This window comes from Artibeus jamaicensis, unplaced genomic scaffold (genome assembly GCF_021234435.1).
Source record: "Artibeus jamaicensis isolate MK-2021 breed Jamaican fruit bat unplaced genomic scaffold, CSHL_Jam_final scaffold_1019, whole genome shotgun sequence".
Lineage (NCBI taxonomy): Eukaryota > Metazoa > Chordata > Mammalia > Chiroptera > Phyllostomidae > Artibeus > Artibeus jamaicensis.
The window spans coordinates 430,083-450,475 of NW_026522025.1; the positions used below are offsets into that span (position 1 = coordinate 430,083).

The 20,393-nt window shown below is 49.9% G+C and overlaps 1 protein-coding gene across 1 annotated transcript in view; it reads right to left on the reverse strand.

Annotated features, from left to right (window-relative positions):
• Positions 1 to 20,393, reverse strand: part of LOC119040203 (AGBL carboxypeptidase 4) — a 1,071,017-nt gene that overhangs the window by 30,935 nt on the left and 1,019,689 nt on the right. The window contains exons 10-11 of the mRNA XM_037133086.2: positions 19,600 to 19,752; positions 16,019 to 16,181 (exon numbers count right to left, since the gene is read on the reverse strand). Of these exons, the coding sequence (XP_036988981.2) occupies positions 16,019 to 16,181; positions 19,600 to 19,752 (316 nt within the window). The remainder of the gene's footprint in view (positions 1 to 16,018; positions 16,182 to 19,599; positions 19,753 to 20,393) is intronic.

Genomic DNA, 20,393 nt, shown 5'->3' on the forward strand with positions numbered 1-20,393 from the left:
TCCAGTAGATCTAAGACACACTGAATAGGGACAAAGACCCTTGAGCCATCATCCAGAATTATGGGTGAAATTTGAGTTCATAGAATGTCTGACTAGGAAAGGACATTAGAGATTCCAAGTTCAACCATCTGGTAGGGAAGAATCAACATCTACTTGTCTTTGACCCCCAAACTGCAACATAGGACCTGGTGTAGGGTACAGGGTGGGTGCTAGGTAAATACTTGTTGCACGAATCCCTCTAACACTCTTGTAGACAGAGGAATGAAAGCCCAGAGAGGGAAAACGAAGTCTTTCAGTCACACAGGAAGTTTCTGCTAGTCTGGGTACCAACCCGGCTCCCTTGCCTTCCAGGAAGCCAGAACCCAATGGACTTTTTCTAAGGCCTTGTTTCTTGACACAAACCTAAGTTTATATGAAGGAGATCTTTAACTGCTTGTTCCAAATTTGTCTTAGATAATTGATGAGTGATCCAAAATGGATGCACTTCTGTTGCTTTAGGGCAAAAGGCAATTATGCAGCAGCTCTGGAGCAGGGTTTGGAGGTTGACAGACTGAGTCTGAGAACCAGCAGAAGCACTTCCTAACTACGGGGCCTTGGGCACAGCCCCTGATTACCCTGAGCGTCGGGGCTTTCCCTGGACTCCTGCTCCACATGGGGCCATAGTGCCTGTCTCTCGGGATTACCGTAAAGGCCGTGCTGCGTGTGCCATTTACTGAGAACATCCTGACCTTGGTCGGTCGATCACCTGTAATGATGCTGCATTTTCAGACTGCACTTCCGAGCTGGCCTGCAGCACCAGCCACCGCCTCTGGGGCACATTCACCCTCACAGAGGCTCCCCGTCCCACAGCCCTGCCATCCTGGTATTTTAATATGCGCAGAGCCACTGCTCACTGGGGAACAGCCACTGACCATAACGTCTGACATTTTGAAGATTAAAAGTGTTTTGAATTAGTCATGGACTTGTGAAGTCACCATTCCTACTTGTCCTGATCCGGAATATAAAAATGACTTGCAGCAGAACCCAGTAACTTTCCCTCAACAATTACCTTCTGGGGTGCACTGAGGCCACCTGAAAGCTCTCAGTCACTCAGGAAAAAAAAAACAGAGTAGCGGAGAGACTGTATGAACAGACTTGGAGACAGGGGTCTGGCCTGCCAGGGCTCGGTGGTCCGCTGCCTCTGCAGAGAGCCGGGGGTCGGGGACGAGCAGGGGCGGACCTCAGGAGTCTGGCTGCAGAGCACAGCAGGGGCTGCAGGCTCACAGGGCTCCGGGCTGAGCCCCTGGCTCTGCCTGCTGCAAGTCGTGTGACCCCAGGTGAGTCAATGTCTTCAGTCAACATTTTCTCACTTGCAAGACAAGAAACTGATTCCCTCATAAGGCTGCTGTGAGAGTTTGATAAGCTGACAGAGCCCTCAGCACAGTGCCTGGCCTGTGGTCAGCACTCAGTAAATCTTTTCCTTCTCTCAAGAGTTTCCTGTGCACCAACACTCAGATGTTTTCCTCATGCTCTGTATTCCTAGAATCCCAGGAACATCCACTGGCACATATCGTTACTGAAGTCTTTAGCCAAAGGGAAGTGACCTTGGCATTTTGCAGTCTGCCCTCAGTGCATGTAAGTAGGGGCAGACTGCAAGCTGGTCACAGCGTTCTCCTGAGAGGGCTACAAAGAAGGATCCCCTTTCCTCTTGTGCTAGTCATCAGGATGCAGTGTCTCTGTGGTGGTGCAGAAGGTTTCCCGCCCAGGCAGGAATTCTGGTCTCCAACAAGCTGGCTTCCTGACCACCTACCCAGCAGATCCCTGACCTACTATGATCTCCATGAAGTGATCACACAGAAGTAGGAGGCAGTCAGTATGTTAGGCATATACATACACGCTCATTTAGCTTCCTAATAACCCTGGGAAGTTTGTGTCATTATCTCTATTTGACTCTGGGGTCCAGAGAGGTGAAGCAACTCGCCCAAAGTTGCACAGGATTTAGCAATGGCAGAGCTAAGGTTTGAAACCAGATCTGTGTGACGGCAGGATCTGGGCTCCTAACCACTGAAACACACCGGCTCAAATGTCCAGAGTCCTGGCCCTTGCCTGAGCCTGGACTGCTTGGCTGCCCTGGCTTCACCATAGCTGGGGATGTGACATTCCCCTAGGATGCAGTGGAAGGTCCCCCCTGTGCTAGTGTAGCCGCCAGCTAGACCTCTGGGAGCTTGGAGCATGTTTGGGGGTTGTGCCCTTGGCTCCCATCAGGGGGCGCTCTGAGAGGCACGCTCCTGACACTGGTGCCTGCGCTTGCTACAGGAATGCCTAAGAGGCCAGAGGTTACTCTTCCCAGCACAGGCTGGGGCGAGATGTTGCCTTAAGAGCCCAGTGCTGGCAAGTGCTTTGTGTTCCTTTATAACGCATGTGCTTTTGTTGTAATTAGCACAAATGGTAAATAAATGAGCAAGCAACCTAAAATAACCAGCCCAGGGACACACACACACCAGGATGTCATGTGGGGCCCCAGGAGATGACTCCTTCCTTATTACAGATCTTCCCTGCAGGACACACTGGAAAGAGAGACTCTCCGTGACATTCCTATGCCCTGTGCTTGTCCCTTAACTCGGTTCACAGGCCCAGATCACACCCTTTGTCAAGAAGACACTCTGTCCGCCTTGGGGAAGCAGAAGAGAGTGACAGTGAGGCCTGAAACACAGTTCCTTCAATGTGAAGGTCAAGTCTCCACTTTTCTGAAAAAGCTCAATAAAATGGCATTTGAATCTGAATCTAAACTGAGGCATGAGGAGGGGAAAGGAGGAATGGGGAGAGAGGGGAGGGAGGACTGGAAGAGAAGGGAGAACAGAAAGGATGGACCCCCAAAGCGAGGCTTCAAGGAGAGGGGGAGGGGAGGGGAGGGGAGGGGGAGGGGAGGGGAGGGGAGGGGAGGGGAGGGGAGGGGAGGGGGGGGGGAGGGGCGGCAGGCCTGGGGCTGCCCTGAGCTGCGACTGGCTGCTTGGCCCTGCATACCACACCTCCTTGAACCCTCAGTCCTCACCACCAGTGAAGGTGTCGAAGCACAGTGCTTAATCCAGGCTGTGTAAATGCAGAATTGGGTGCAAAACATGTTCACGGGAAGGAAGGTAGCCTTAAGAAAGGAAGGTAGCTAAGGAGAAAGAGAGAGAAAAGTAAAGTGGTACAGAGGGGAGGAGCGATGGGGTGGGGGAGAGACAGCAGGTGGAGGTGGTAAGAAAGGGCATACTAGAGATGTGTGTGAGTAGGTGTGTACATATGAGAGACAGGGAAGGAGGGAGGCAGAGGGGGGGGGGGAAGAAATAGGTGGGGAGGAAAGATTCCATCCAGGAGAGAAACCTGGGAGAGGTATAGGGGATGTTCCCCTCCCCCCCCCCCATCTCCACCCCCCCCCAACTCTACAGGTGGCTCAGGCCCCCCAGGGCTCATATCCCAGCCTAGACAAAGGACTTGGCAGCCTCCCAGTCCTCTGCAGCAAGGAAGCCAGACTCTCAAAGGCAGCCATGCACCATGGAGGCCAGGAGAGGGCACTTCAACCTCAGACAACAGCCGCGGAGCTGCAGCTGGTGGTCCTGCCAGGGAAGCAGTGAGAGGCCGAGAGCCAGGAGGAGCCAGTCTCTTGCTCAGGTTGGTGGGTTCCCAGCACCTCTTCGGTGGAGCCCAGCGCCTGTGCGCACGGATGGGCAAGGCCCTGGTCTGACGGCCTCCTGGGGCCCCGGTGCCACCCTGTTCCAGAGTGCTGAGAACAGCGTGCCTCCTCCTTCTCCCAGTGGCTCCTCTTTGCTCTCCCCTTCACCAAGAATCATCCTTTCCTTGGGTACAGAGAGACCAATTTTCAGAACCATTTCTTACACCCTGTGCCCTTTGAACTGCACAGCCATTCACAAGGTGGGCATGGCAGGAGAACGGGAAGCAAGCACAGGGAAACAAGCGTCGGCTGTCTGAGATCACAGAGAAAATAAAAACTAGTGTGTCTGCCAGTTCTCACATTCTGCAGTGATAACCCAAGTACATTCGTTAACTCTTTCCTGTGACATGTTTCCTCAACACCAGAATTCAGGAGTGCTCGCACATGTTACCTCTGAGCATCAAATATGCACCTTGCTGTAGGCTGAGCCGCGGCCTCAGTCTCAGATGCAGACCACGGACTGAGCCCTGAGCCTGGCTGTCAGTGACTTTGTCCTGGTAAAAGTTTAGAATCATGCACATGAGTACAGACAGTGGAGCCTGGTGCTCTTGGGGTCTCTGAGAACTCAGTTCACACTTTTAAGGGGACTGCTATTTAAGAATTGTAAGGAATTCCTTAGCAATCTAATGATCCCTTCATGGAAGATTCCATGAAACCACCAGCCTGCCTTGGTTTCATCTCTTTTTGGTGGCCCAGAAATTCTTTACTTGGGTTTCACTCAGTTCACTCCTTGACTGGTAATGGCGCTACCATGTATTGAGTGCCTATCATGTTCCAGGCACACTGCTAGGCACCTGAGACTTTGTTCCTATCTACTTAAAACAACCCTGGAGGTAAGTATCGTAATCATCATAGTCACAGATGGGCAAAGTGAGGCTCAGGGAGGTTAAGTCTCCTGCCCAGGGTCACGCAGCAGCTAAGTAGAAGAGTCGGGATTTGAACCCCAGCCAGCCTGGCTCCGGGGACCACACATGCTCTTTTTCACCCTCTTCTTGGACAACGGCATCTCCAAGTCACACCTCGGTTAGTATTAGCTCCACCACCACACGGATTCCCCTCCCCCAGAGAAAGTGTCCTCTTGGTGGGGTGAGTGGCAATCAGATTTGGGTTCAACATCAGAAGAAAGAAATTCAACCCCCTGGGAGGCTATGGCCACCAACTGAGTGCCCTGAACAGGCACGGCCCGCCCGCCTCCCAGTGTCTGCACGGCCGGATCGGGGACTGCTCGTGCCTTTGCACAACCCCCAGGCGCGCCTGCCTTGTCTGTGAAATACAGACAGTAGTGCCCTCGCTTGTTGGGGGGACCAAACACGATGATGGCTCCGAATGCACTTCGCACACTGAATAGTGCTGCTCATTCGCGGATGGTCCACCCAGGACTCAGCCTCCTTGGGAGTTCTGTGAATATCCTGTCTCCTGTCTCCACTCCACTGACTCGCAGCAACATCTGCATAGTTGAGAGCAGTGCTCCTGACCACCCCTCCCTCCTTCCCTCCTTCCAGCCCTGACACCCACCTCCTGCCCCTCGAGACACATCAGCACGCCAGGCACGGCCCCAGCTCCAGCTAAAGGCTCTTGTCTCAGACAGTTGGCAGCTGCCTCCTCTGATTGGCAGGACATTTATCATCTGGAGGAAAATATTGACGTATAAGAAAGCCCAGACAGGCAGCGCGTCTTCCCGGGCATGCAGCCTGCTGCTTGGGAAGTGACATCTGAGGGGCCGCTTCCGGATCTTTCTGGAAGAAAGGGTGGGCTGGTGGTCCTGTGGAGAGTGGCCTGTGCCCTCATGGGTTTGACAAAAGCCTGGGGATGACTGTGTCCAGCACACAGTGGCTCTGAGATAAATGCGACTCAGCCCAAGTTCAACGGACTCTGAACGAGACCTGGAGGATGGAGGCCCTTTGTCTAAACCCTTTATCTCATAGATGGGAAGGTGGGATTCAGGAAAGTCCAGTGATTTGCTCAAGATCATGCAGCAGTCGGTGGCAGAGATCAGATTAACGCGTCCAGGGCTTCTGAATCTCCCACTGGAGCCTTGTCCACTACCCAGCAATACCCAGCAACGCCGCGAGAGCTACCTTCAACCCTCTAGTCAGATGAGGCAGTCTGAGAAACTGGAACTCGTGGTTCCCCAGGGGAACTGGGAAGGAGGGGGTCCTCTGACTTACTTTCAGAGTCCGTATCCCAGGGTCCTTTCAAAGAACAGCAAAAAGAGTGGGAAAGAGGTAGCTAGAGGGATAGCACGTGGTGAGGGAGCTGGATGCATGTCTGGGCCACATTGCTTATCCCGGCTGACCCCACAGGCTTGTCCACCCCACACCGCCACAGCACTCTCCCCGAAATGCGTTATGGAGGTGGATCGCCAGTCCTCTACTGACTGGTTCCCACAGGCCTCTCCAGCCTCACCACCTCTCACTCCCAACTACCACTCCAAGGCCCAGACTTGTCCACAGGAGGGAAACAGCTCCTTGAGGGCTCCGGCCTCGCACACACTGCTCTCTCTGCCTGCAAGGTCCTCCCACGGTGCCTTCCTTGCTGCACCTGCTCATACCCTTGGGACCCCCCATCAAGGCTGGGCTTGTTCGATGCTCATTCTCACCACCCCCTGTGCCCCACTCTGTCACAACACTACTGTGGTCACTCTCCTGCCTGTCTCCCTCACCACTCTGGGACCTTCTCCAGGCAGAGGCCACAGTCACTCTTCTCTGTGTCCCCAGGAACCAGCCAGGTCCTGGGGCATGGCAGGTGCTGAGTGAGTGTGGCCCCCCACTGTCTCCCACACAGAGTGTCATTGCCTGCCTCCCCTCCCATTGCCCCTTGCCTGACTCTAGGGCCCCAGACAATGGGTCACCTCCCTCTGCCCCATCATGGTCCTTTAGAAATTCAACCAAAGCAAGTATGTAGACTCCAAATACATTCATTCCAAGGAAAATATCTGCAATACAATGACCAGTTCCTCACAGATCATAGCTTTGGGTAGAGTGGCCACCATCCTGGTTTGCTGACGTCTGTCCTGGTGTTAGCCCTGGAAGTTCCCTGTCCCAGGAAACCCCTCGGCCCCAGGCAAACTGGGATGGCTGGTAAAGCAGCTGTGCTCCCTCCCCATCCCAGTCCTCCGGAGGCATGCCCCGTCCTCTCCATGTCCTGCACGGAGTAGAGGCCAGAGACCCACACAGGGCTCCAGGGGTCGATGCCACAGCGGGCGAAGAATGGCCAGTACCCCTCGTTCCCAGTGTCTGCTTCTGTTAAGGCAGCCAATCAGCCTCAATTCTGGCAGGAGGGCAGTGTGTGGTAGATTGGGGGGTGGATACATTTGCATTGCTGCTCCAAAGCAAGCTTAATAGTATCAATTAAGATGCCTAAACCATGTTACAACACGGGAAATTTCATTTCCCCAAATTAGTACTTCGAAACCTGCTTTTGTTTTGTTTATTTTACTCTAAAGGTAGAAATAATGCAACGCCTTTGTTCTTGGTTCTGTCTATGCCCTCCAAGTGTTGCAGGCACTCGGCCGCTCGACAATTATTTATCAAACGCCTCTACCGCGTGGCGGACGGTCACGTCGCCTGGGCTGGCCAAAGCCAGTCCTCAGTCTGCAACTGGTTGGCATTGATCTTGGGTGAGGTCCTTCCACTGTGGGGGTTCTCCCCACATTTGTATGCCAACAGGATGGGAACATAAGCACCTGTGTGCATAACTGTGCAAGTGAACCTGAATACAAACAGACAGGTTCCAGCTCCTTCAGAACCAGCCAGGAATCCTCTGACCGGCAGCGAACAGCCATAATCCTGAAACAACATCAACTCCCTTTATCATCAATTTGGTTTCCATGGAGCCTTGCAGTGCTGCTAGTGAAAGCTGACAGTTATCACCATAAAGTAACTTTACAACTTTGTAATTTGTAGCTCTCTGCTGTCAGTAATATTAACAGCATTTCGAATTATGGCTATAAACTTGACAACAACAGATAAAACCCTTAGAAACCTCATCTGGGAGGAGGAGGGTGGCGGGGGGAAGGTAACGACACTGGCTTTCCAAGTCTGGGCAGGAGGCGCACTGTGGTCTGGAGGTGGGAGGCTGTGGGGCCAAGACGGGGCTCACGAAGGGCAGGCAGCTCAGCCTGGGCCCCGTGGAGAGGGGGCTGGTGGCATCCGGTGAGCAGGGACTACAAACAGGTCAAGGCCAGGACTGGGGGTTACAGAGAGCGGGGCCAGAAGAGGAGCTGGAGCCAGTTGGTGGGTCCCTACCACTGTGGGGTTTGGCAAAGGGCTTCTGTCCAATGGGAGATGGAGGGAACTTGGGGCCAACTGCAGAAAGGAGAAAGGTGAGGCACGGCCTGCAGGCAGGATGGAGAGAGCAGCTCGGGGCTCGCTAGTAGACTTACAGGCCTTAGTTTTCCTACATGTAAAGTGGGGGTACTTATCTCAAAGGCCAAGAATCAAATAATTCTTTCTATATCTATCATCTATCTATCATCTATCTATCTATCTATCTATCTATCATCTATCTATCCATCTATCTAATGATTTGGAAATAAACTTGAAGGTCATATCATTTTACCTACTAATGTAAAGATAGGAAAATTTGAACACAGAATGGGAGGCAGAATTTCTCCAACCTACTCAACCAACCCTCTGATGCAGGGATCCTGACTCACCTCACAGGGCACATCTCGAATTATTATTTTTTACCATTATTACTACTATTAGTCATCCATTCATTCAGCCTGTTTTTCCATTAGCACTCATATTTAAAGATCAAATTCTAGCATGTCTACATGGAGGAGAAAAAAAACCCAAAAGGCTTCAGTGCAGTTTAGTCTTCTGTCCCCAAAGCCCTCTGATTGAAGAATTTTTTTTACCTATGAATCTTCACAAAGACTTGACCTCGGGTGTGACACCCACCTGGGAAGTGCCAGTCAACAGGTCAGACCTGACTGCTTCCCACACTTCTGGCTAAAAAGTGAAGCCCCCTCTTCAAGAAAGAAAATCCGGGAGGTACCCCCATGGACACATATAATTCCTCTGAAACACAGACCGCATCCCCCATGGTCCTTTTAGTGAGCCAACCAGCAGGTGCTGGTGAGGCCTGCTTCCCTCCCTCCCTTCCTCCCTCCCTCCCTCCCTCCCTCCCTCCCTCCCTCCCTCCCTCCCTCCCTCCCTCCCTCCCTCCCTCCCTCCCTCCCTCCCTCCCTCCCTCCCTCCCTTCCTTCCTTCCTTCCTTCCTTCCATTTGTTCCTTGGTATTTACTGAGGCCTACCTAGTATTAGGTTTTAACCAGAGAAATGAAGTGATTTAACCAAGGTCACACAGCTTTATGACAAGGGCAGGGGGCAAAAGGCCCCTCTGGAGCTGGGCCTCTGACTCCAAGTCCAGCATTCTTTTCACCAACGCATCAAGGAGAAGCCTCCCTTGACTGTGTGTGCCAAGACAGCCACCTCCGTCATTAAGGCTCTTCATTAAGGCTCTCTAGTACCTGGCAGAACAATCTATTATAAGCCCACTCAAAGTCCAGGCTCTCTCCAGAACTTCAGGCCCATCAAGCCATCTGTCTGCCAAACTTCTGTTATACATCACATGAGCCCCCTACAATCAACGCGTCCCAAACAAAGCTCAAAATATCTCCCTCCTCAACGTCTTTCTCCAATAGCCTGTACTTAAGTTACTGGCCCCACTATGTTGCTCACGTTAAGAAAACTGGGCATCTTTTTTGATCTCTTCCTATATCCCCATGTCCCAGGTATCACCAATAGCACTCACCCAACCTGTTAGGTATTGCAACACGCTATTAAAATGGGTGTTAGCTTGGTCTTGGTGTTAGCTGGGATCCCATGCCAACAGATACCAGATGTTAAAGGAAGTATGAAGCCACCATGCAGGATTTGGACAAGCAAACCAGACAACCGGTCCTGCAACTGTTAGCTCACCCTCAGACAACAGGGCCATTGGAGGTGGGTAGTGCCTAACAGATGTCAACCGTAAGGCCACCAGAGGCTGAGGAGGACACTGGACACCACCAGTCTGAGCCGAGGTCCTTGCCGACACCACAGCTCTCCAGCACTGGGGCGGTGTGTCTGAGGAGGCTTACGGGGGACTGCCCATGCCATCCCACGTGAGCTCCCGCTACCTAACAGCCTTCCTGCCTCTTTCCCCCTCTCCCTCAGCCTGCTCCAAGTTGGAGGGGAACGCATCTGGGGTTAGCCAGACAGGAGAAAGAGCTGGGAGTCAGGCGGGCAAACAGAAATCTGCCTGAGCAGCCTGTGTGAGACAGGCCTGAGCTAGATGGGGAGTTTCACTGCGAAGATGCCCGATGGTTATGATTGGAACAGATGTAGTCATCGCTAAACTGAGACTGTTTTGTGCCCAGAATTAATTGAGGACTTTTTAATTTCCTGAGAGTGACTAGAAAGTCATGGGGACTGCCAGAACTTTTATATCTTTAGATCTAGTTCTATAATCCATGCCCATCTATTTTTAGAGTCAGTGGAAACAAAAAATTTTATAGTTGTATCTGGTAGCTACTGCTTGCTCAATAGCACCTGTTTCCCAGGTTATGGTTCTCCTCCTCTTCATGGCAGGCTCTGTCACCTGCCGCTCCTGGCATAGCCTCCCTGCCCCTCAGTGCACATCGAGGGCACACCCGGCTTCTCTCTGGCACTTGGGCTCTGTCCTGTACGTCTGTCTCCCGCTGCCAGAAAGGCTGCTCTGTGCCACCTCCTCTCTGCAGCCCATCCATCTTGGAGACCTGAGTCCTAGTTCTCTTGCTGCGGGAAGCCCTTCTTCCCTCTCCGTCCCCACTGGCCCTACAGACGTACAGGCCTCCCATGTGCTTTCCCAACCAGGAAAGCTTCGCTCTGCCAGAGCATTTATCCCTCTGAGCTGCTGCTTTCTCTCTCAAACTGTCTCCTTGTCGAAGGCATGGACCACACCTTAGTCACCTGCCTTTCTGTAGTGTCTAGTGAGTTCTGTTGGCTGGATGAATAAAAACACATCTTCAACGTCCAAGGGATATTTCAGAGGACCCAGCTTAGAGCAAAGAGTAAGCTTTGAACTCAGACCAAGCCAGGGAATGGAACTCTAAATCTCTGCTTCTTCTCTTAACTACACATGCCATTCCCTTCTTCTAGAGTGTCTTCTGATTTTAAGGTGTCCCCAGCTACAAGACTTCGGAAATGAATCCACTCAGGACTGAAGGTCTCTATTCCCAATGTTTTTCTCATCCATTATGTCAAAGAACTATTTCCTTTTGGATTGTGACCAGACATAAACAAAGGCCATGCTCTGGGTTATTTTATGATTACAGTTTAGCATCTCTCTCTCTCAAATCATTTGAACAGAGCATATTTCTTACTTGGCAAGACAGTGAAATGTAAATAGCATTTGCTGAAAAATGATCTAAAGTTCTCAGGAATTTATCATTTCACAGCAACAAAAACAACAAGCAACAGGAAGGAAGGGCAAGGGATGGATATTTAACAGCACCGAGGGCGTGCGCCATGATTCATTTGCGTTTTCCCATGTAACCTGCAAAACGGCCCCTGTGCAGTAAAACACCATTCTCCCTTTACCGAGGAAGACACTGAGGTTCAGAGTGGTCGAACAATTGCATTAGGGTCCTGAGCTATTGCGATGCAAAACGGAACTCACAAGTAAGGCTCGGACCCAGAGCTGCGTTCCCGCCACCACTCGGACAGAGACCTCCGGCCAGGACAGAAGCCTCCAACAGTGTTCTCCTTTCAGACTCTGTTTTAAATGATGAGTCTTCCTCCTGGAAAGTGAGCTCCATGTCTTTACTCACAGTTTTGCATAAATTTGAGACAGTTCAAGGGATCTTCTTGAAGCCCTTCCCCGAACCCCTTAGTCAAGCCCCCTAAACTAACCCCTAAACTAACAGAATGAAAGTGGCTGTCAGCTTGGCCTGATCAGCTGTCTGGACACTTTTGTACTGATTTTCCCTATTCGATTGGAAATCCTTATGCTCACAGAATCACTCAACCTTAAGACTCACTAAAGAAAGAATTGTGGAGTCAATATCATACATTCATCTAAGCATGAATTATATAATTTTAGATTTTAGAATAAGAAAAATCTTAGGATGTCAGAGCTGGAAGGGGCCAAAGTAGAGATCAAGTCCACATGCAGTTTCATTCCACAGCTTGGACAAGTAGGGAGCATCACACTCCGAGGCTAGCAGGAGAGGCGTGGCTTGCTCAAGGCCAGTTGCTGGCTTCAAAGCCAGAGGATCAGAGTAAAGACTCAACCAATAGGAGGAAAGCCATGCAGTCTGCATGGGGCAGGAGCAACACTGGTTGAATACCTGTCATTTCATTCTCCCTATAACCCTGCAAAGCACTTTATTTTTATTTTACAAACGGGAGACAGGCTCAGACTGGTGAGGTAGCACCAAGGTCAGTCAGCTAGGGGAGCAGCAGTGACTGCGTCTGTTGCTGTATTTCTCCAATGTCATGGAGAGGGTAACTCAGAGAGTAAGAGCCTGGTGCTTTTCCAGGGAGAAAAACTAAATCGACAGACACATCCATTCTGGTGGGTGGGCAGGTGAGCACTGTCAGGGGCCTGGGTGCAATATCCCTCAGGATTCCCTACCTCCCCAGCCCTTCCCTGATCTTACATGCAGCCAGCACCCTCTGGATAAGTAATCTGGTGCCTACATACCCTGCTGCTGGGAAGAGGGTACTCTGTATGACAGACATGAAAAAATAAACCACAGGAACTGAGCTATCCCCTGCACTGTGTGAACCAGTTGGTGTTCTGAGGTCAAGGCCCTTAACTGTGGTTATTTACCAAGGCCCTTTGCCCACGAACCCTACCAACATGGCCACTCGCCTCTTGTTCTAACAGCCCTGACTACCTTCTTTAACATAAATACAGGCCCTTGTTCACAGTCACATAAATCCTTTCAATGTTTTAACTAATAGCCATTAAACAGTTAAAGCTTACAATGCACACTCATAAACATTGTTTTATTTCACCTCATTGTAACTTAGTGAGGTTAAGTATTATTATGACCTGTCACAGGTTAGGACACTGAGGCCTGCTGAGGTTATATAACCCGCCCAAGGTGACGTACCTAGTGGCTGAGCCAGGATTTGTCTGAATTCACTGTATTCTCTTTGAATAACTCCTCACATTTTCATGAGTATCCCTATTTACTTCCCACAGCAGAAGTTGGAAAAGGGAGAGGTCCTTGGCCCCTTCGTGGAGATGCTGACGTTCACCTTAGCAAGGTTACAGGAATTGCTGAAGGACAGTCCCTGGGATGACATTGGCGCTGTCACCAGGATCTAGGTCCCCTGACTCCAGTCTGGAGGACACTTCCTCCCAGACCATATTGCCATTCCCACCAGACCATGTCATCTTTTTTTCTGATTGGGACTCGGAGCCGGCAGCCAGCAAAGATCACAATCTGTCTGCCTGAAGTCTCCCTCTGTGGTGAGATGAGGGTTTTAAAGAGTATATTTCAAACAGGAACCAGGTTCAATCATACTCGTGTGTTTTCTGTTGGCCTGAACCTCCCTGGTGCAGCTCCAGGCTGCTCTTCCCAGCCCTGGATAACAGAACAAGGTGGTGGCTCTAACAGTGTCCCACTCAGTTCATATGCATCTCACTATTCACCCTGAACTCCTTCCAGTCACTACTAGCTCCATTTCCCCACTGAAACCCCAGAAATGGCTTACCAAGTCTTCTCAGTTCCACCTCCTAAATACTCTACAGCACCACTGGAATGTAGGCCTGAATCAAAACAGCTGGATTATCAAAACAGTTTCCTAATGCATGTCCCTGACTGGTCTTGGCCCCCTCCAATCTATCCTTCCCACTGTAGCCAGGGAGGCTTTCCACCATGATTGAAAACCCTTCTACTGTTCTCCATTGACTTCATGTCCAAGTTGCTCTTCTAGTCTCATCTCTTGCATCTGAAGAGTGACTTCAGCCCCACTGAGCCACTCCTGCAGCACATCTCCCTCCCCTCTCTGTCTTCAATGTCCTCCCTCTGATTACCCACCTCAGTCCAAGCAGGCTAATTTCCACTCAATCTTAAAAACTCAGCTTACGTATCACTTCTACTGGGAAGCCTTCCCTGGGAGGTCGTGTAGAAACATTTTTGGTTTTAGTATGGTCACTGTTATATCCCCTCTGCCTAGAATGCTACCTTGCTTATGGTAGCTACTCAATACACACTGACTAATAAGAGTTCCCATGGCCCTGTGGGATCCTTCCAGCATAGAACTTACTATACACACTAAAATTGCCCCTGCCCTCTTCTCTCTCCCCAAGTGGACGGAAAGCTCTGTGAGCAGGAACTATGCCTTCTCATCCAGTGTTTTAGCCTGTGTGTCCAGTATGATTCCTGCATGTACTAACAGTGTGTTCACTTGGGAGGAACACAGACTGGGCACTGGGGGAAGAGAACTGTGGCCTGGGCTAAGGAGGACAGAATTCTATTAAGAAATACATTTACTAATGTACTTGAAAAGTAACTAAATAAAATTTAATATTAAAAAAAAAAGAAATACATTTACTTTCAACCCAAAAGCACATCAGAGGTGCTGAGAAAGGATGGGAGAACCTCAAATTTGATATCAGAGACCAACCACAAATCAAGGGCAGGCCTCCTGTGGACAATGCATCTCACTGTGAATAGGGGTTGCAGAATCCCTTTTGGTGCATGTGTTCAAAATCTACCAGGCAACTCCCTCTACCTTCTTTGCCATAATATCTTGGTAGAACAAAGCAGGTGAGTCTGGGATGCAACCTATGCATGTATTGGAGAAGTTAGTGATGCCATGGGCCACACATTATCAAGTGCATGTGTTTGGGGGGCGGGGGACAGCGTGGTACATAATAGATGGCCAGGACTTTGGAAACCAAGGGTCCTCTGGCTCAGAGCAGAGGTCTCCTGTCTCTTGGCCTTACTGAGCCAGGGAGTGATTAAAGCAGACTTCAAGATGACTGCCTCAGTCTGGGTGACTGCATACAGGAAGGGGTCATTGGTTCTCATTCTAATCTCTCCAGTGTTCTGCTGGCTCTGAGACATTGCTTTAATGCCTGGCCTACCTACTATTCACCCTGCCCTCTGGGGCTCTCACCCGCCTCCCATGATCCCAGAGAGGTAACTGGACCCCTCTCCCCTGCCCCAAGAACCACTAAGCTGCAACTGACTGGGTGAACTACTCCTCAGATACATCACAAATAGAAAGGATATTTTCCTGCACAGACTATGGTAGAAACTCCATAAACATTCACCAAAGGTTGAATGAAGGCTAAAAAGAACACTTCCACTTTGGGGGGAGAGAGTTTGCATATATACAGAATTAATTTCATTCTTCTCGTTTTCCTCCTTTAGCTATAATTCTTCCACTAAAACAACTAAGTGCTAGGAAAGGAGAAATGGGTCAATCCAAAAACAAAAGGGTAAAAGAAAACAGAAACTGTCACAGTCTGTCACAACCCTTATGCTGTGACCTTGATATCAAAGTCAACACTCAGGAAGCTGGCATTGCCCAATAATCCCTTAAAAAAAACCAAGCGAGCTGTAAAGTAACCTCTAATTTCATCATGACATGCTTGGGGGTTTTTGGAGAAAAAGGCAATTTGGCAAAGGAAATGCAAAGGCAGAAAGATTTGCAGAGAGGAGAGGAGAGGCAGGGAAGACGGAAGGGAGGTAGAGTGAAAAGAGAGGAAAGGAGGCTGAGAGTAAGAGGGAAGACAGAGGGCCAGGAGGAAAGGGGACATGAGAATTAGGGAAAACACACACAAAACAGACGTGCAGGGCAAGAGAGAAGGAGAGGGGACAAGGGGAAAAAACAGTAAAAGAAAAAATAAAGAGCAGAAAGAAAAGAAAGCAAGGGAACAAAAAGCTGGAAGCTAAAAGAGAAAAAAACAGTTTTATGTGTCTAGGGTGAGAAGGAAGACCACCAGGGTCTTCCTCAGCAGCCCTGGGATGGTCATACAGCCTGTGCACTTACATACCGCAGATAGAAGAAGACTCACTCCCTCACGAGGGGGTGAAGGGGAGATAGAAATGGAAGCAGCATAAAGTAAGGGGAGGCCGTGGGTCCAGGGGCCTGACCAAGATTTGAAGAACAGCAGAGGCAGTTGGGAGAGGGGTGTCCATTAACAGCCAGGCAGAAACAGGACAATCCACACATGCCACCAGCAGAGCCAGCCACCCCCATCCTTACCCCAGAGTCTCAGTCCTCACCTGAGTTGGAGATGAAATTCCTGACCTGCCTAGTAAATCCAGCCAGACAGGGCTGGGGGATGCCTGTGGCTGACCTAGGGCAGGGTGGGGATGTGCCAAGGATACAGGCTTCCTCGGTGTAGGGCACGGCGGCTGTGGTGCCCCCAATGATGTAGCTGTAGAAGGAGACCTCGAGGGTGTAGCAGTAGGAGGTGTGGTCCAGAAGCCCTCCAAGGAAGCGACGGCCTGTGCCTGCCTTCACTGCATCCCGGTTGAAGGATGTGCTGGACTGCGAGAGACAAGGGGGGGGGGGAGAGTGAGGCAGGACCCCACGGGAAGGCCCCCCGCAGGCAGGCCCCCCGCAGGCAGGCTATCATATTTTGAGCAAATCTTACAATATCTCTGGGCCTCAGCGTCCACATCTGACAAGTGGGACATTATTCCCACATCACAGGATTATTATGATGACAGATTAAATAAACAAACATCATTAAAATGAAAGCATCCATCAGCACTCCTGGGGCACAGTAACTGCCATTTAATAGATACAGGCGTGGGCAAAAGTAGGTTTACAGTTGTGCATATGTGAAACACTGATTTTGCCCACCCATGTTTGTGATATTTGAATGGGGACAGACCCAACAAGGAAAAGTGGACAGAGGACAAAAAGCCATTACATCGTGATGGTGATCAGAGCCAAAATTTGGGCAGCACTTTCAACTCCATCACATTGTTTCACTGTGGTATTATACCTAGGCTTCAACACAGCCCCCTGGGGTCGTGAATTAGTACAGCCGCCACAGACAATGACAAGGAGGCGCCTCAAAAAACTGAGAATGGAGCTGCCATATGATCTAATAATTCGTCTCCTGGGTATCTACTAGAAAATTTAAAAAATGCTTATTCCCAAAGATGTAAGTGCCCCTGTGTTTACTGCAGCATTATTTACAATAGATAAGATGAGGAAACAACCTAAGTTCTTCAACAGATGATCGGATAAAGAACAGGTGGTGCATACTCAACTATAAAAAAGGAGATATTGCCATTCACAGCAACACAGACAGATCTTGAGAGTATTGTACTGAGTGAAATAAGTCAGATGAAAAAGTACAAGAACTGTATGATTCCACTCATATGTAGGAAAAGCAACAAAGGAACAAACAAAACAAACAAAAAAAACCCAAACTCCTAGTATAGACAACAGCATGGTGTTTACCAGGAGGGAGGGAGGTGCAGGGTGGACAAAGAGGGTGAAGGAGACCAGAATTTGGGGGATGGGCACACAAGAGTGCTGCAGATATTGTATCATAAAGCTGTACACCTGAAATTTATATAATGTTAGTAAATAATGCAGTCCCCAATAAATTTCATGAAAAAAAATAACCCCTTGGTATAGGTGTTAGAGTTTTCCCCTCTAAGGTGAAGAATCAGGTTCAGACATGGAGCAAGTCGGTGACCCAGTGCCGATGTAGAGCCAGGGGTAAGTGACTGCAGAAACCGCAGCACTGCTCCATAACGCTGCCCGTCCATCAGGAATAGCTGTGCTCTCGTCCAGCACCACGGGAGAGTAGGGACTGTGGCTGCTTCTTCACTAGGGTGTGAGCCACACTCAGCACATCAGCCAGAGGAAGGAGCAAGCAGGCCAGTGTCTCAAGTCCTCTGTTCAAAGTATGTGGCACATTAGACAACTTGCCTTATTGGTCTCAGTCTTTGTTTCCTCATCTATAAAGTGGAGGTGGTAATAATATCTCTTTCACAGAGTTGTGAGGTTAGCTCACTTGAGGTTAGAAGGGAGTCTATGCTAGTCCATGGAAATCTAAGTCAACGGAGAGGCTGTGGTCTTAATAAGAGAATGTCTGTCTTATTCAGCAGGATATAAGAGAAGGAAAGAGGAAAAGGAAGATAGAGAAAGAAAACAGCAAAACAAGACAGAATGACATGGAAAGAAGCAGAGAACTGTGTGTGTGTGGAAGTAAAGGAAAGGATCAGAGAATCAGATACTATCAGATATGGAAGGACCAGCGAAGTCCACATAGTGAAATCCATCTCTCACTTTAGAGTTGAGCACTAAAGATCAGAGAAGAAGGGAAACAGAGACTGGACGCGGGTAGATGACCTCGACCCTGGCCTTGAGCTCTTAAAGTGGCTGCAATGCAGGAACATAATCAGGCAAGGCCAGAAAAAAAGCTCCCAGACCAGGGGTGTCAAAATCATTCTCACCAGGGGCCACAACAGCTTCACAGTTGCCTTCAAAGGGCAGAATGTGATTTCAGGACTGTATAAATGCAACTACTCCTTAACAGTTGAGCAAGAGCTCGGTGCTGCCGCCAGGTAGAAACAAGGTGCTGGGCCAGATAAAACAAGGTGGAGGCTGGATTCAGCCCACGGGCCTTGTGTTTGCCACCTGTGGTCTAGACCACGCCTCTTTTGTCTGCCTTGGGAAAATTTACCCCTGTGACAGTTTCTGCACCGATGGCCCAGCCTCCCGGGGAACCTGGACTCAGGAGACCACAGTCTGCTCTGGAACTGGAGTGGTTTCAAAAAGACAAGGGCTAACTGTCCTGCAGAGACTCCCACAGAAATGACAGTGGCTCTTTTTATCCTGGAACTGAAAACAGGGAGCCAGCTGTTTTGATTATACCACCAGATGCTGAGCAACTCTGCTGCAGATACTCGGCCCCTCTGGGCCACAGGTGTCTCTTAGACATAAAGAGGAAACTGGGCTAAATAAACTCCCAGTTCCTCTCGTGGCCTGGCATTCAAAGATTCTGCGATTCAATGTGCATCTTTCCTCATGGAGAAATTTATCATCTCCACTAATGCCCAGGCCTGAAGCAATGGGCAGGCGCATTTTCAGCTCATCGACTCCAAAAATTGCTCTGACCTTCGTGGGCCTTTCCCCTTCTGGCCACATGGAAATAACAGGCCTCAGAGGTTAAGTATCAAAACAAAGGAAAATGTGCAGTAACTCTCTCCCATGTCCCCGCACCACATGCTGACTCCTCTCCTTATCTTCTCTCCCTGTCCTTTTCCAATATTGCTTCTTGCTGCAAATTATGCTGGCTGCCAGCCCGCAGCCTCTCCAGTCCTCCTCGGCGTGGGAGGTGGGCAGTCACAACAGTTTCTGGGGTCTGCTGAGGTCTTTCCTGCCTGCAACGTACTTCCCTATCTATTACTGCATTTATCCTCCCAAGAAGCTATGATGCAGGCAGGGCAAGAAACTGTCACCCACAAATGACTGTCGAAGGAACTGAGGCACAGAAAGCATCATGGAGGAAGAGAAGGGTGGGTGTATAGCCCCCTTCAGCGGCCATGTTGGGCTCCTACTAGAGGAACTGACATAGGTGCAAACGGACCCGGGGGCAGGGTCTGGCAAATGGTGGTGCCTAGTTGCTCAGTGAGTTTCTTCTCTTGTTACTGCCGGAATCCTATCCACTAAACAAATGCCAGCTCCTCAGATAAAGCAGCGCTTACTGCCATTTCAAAGTCTCCCTCCTGACTGGTAATGAGCAGCTGGTAAGCGTGGCGTAGCTTGTTACCTCTGTCTTTATCATCCACGCGAGACCGGGCCCAGAGCTGGTGTTCCCTAAGTGTTCAACCAAACTGAACTGAGTGAGGAGACAGAGAAGGGGGCAAAGGGAGGGAGAGGGGCAGGGACAGGGTTGGGAGGGGAGCGGGGCCAGGCCAAAAGGAAGCCCTTGACGTACGTAGGAGAAGTCTTCGGCATTCTGGCAGAGGAGCTTGGGAAAAATGGCCTGCCTCTGGAACCGTTCTTCATCCTCAAAGATGTTGCCGTACATGAAGCCATTCATCATGGTGGAGTGGGCGTGGATGTCAATATAAAACTCCAGGCTTGTTTTCTGTTGAGAGAGAGGATAACAAATGAGAAGTTTGGGGTCACAGAGCTTTACCTTAAAGGGACCAGACAAATCACATGCTACATGCACACACACGCAGGTGCACACACCACATACACACACACTTTCTTTCAAGCTGGCCCTGTGTGTCAGCTGATGCAGCAGCCATTGGCAATGCCCTTGGAGGTGTTGAGATATGCAAGGATCCATTTTTCCTCACTTTGAGCACTATCTGCCCTCAGGGTCTGAGAGCACTACCATTCGCATTCTTCTTCAGAGTTCTTCTAAAGAAGTAAGGTTTTTGCTGGGTTCGTCCTGAACGGTTAATACATTTATGACTGAACACACTAGCAGCATTTCTTTTTCTGATTAGTTAGAACCACCTCCGGGTAACATCATTGTATTTACAGTGGGCCTGCTTGTGCTTTTGTCCTGCCTGGGCCATTTCTAGCTGACAGGGTCTGGAGTAAATCATGGCCCTACTTAGAGCCTCAGCTTTCTTATTTGAAAAGTGGTTATTTTAATTCCAGCCTCAGAGAGTTACAGGGGGAATTGAACACTGCAATAATCATTACTATCATTTACTGCATATTTAATGCATGCCAGGCACCATTCTAGGAGCCTTACCTATGACATCCTAGTTA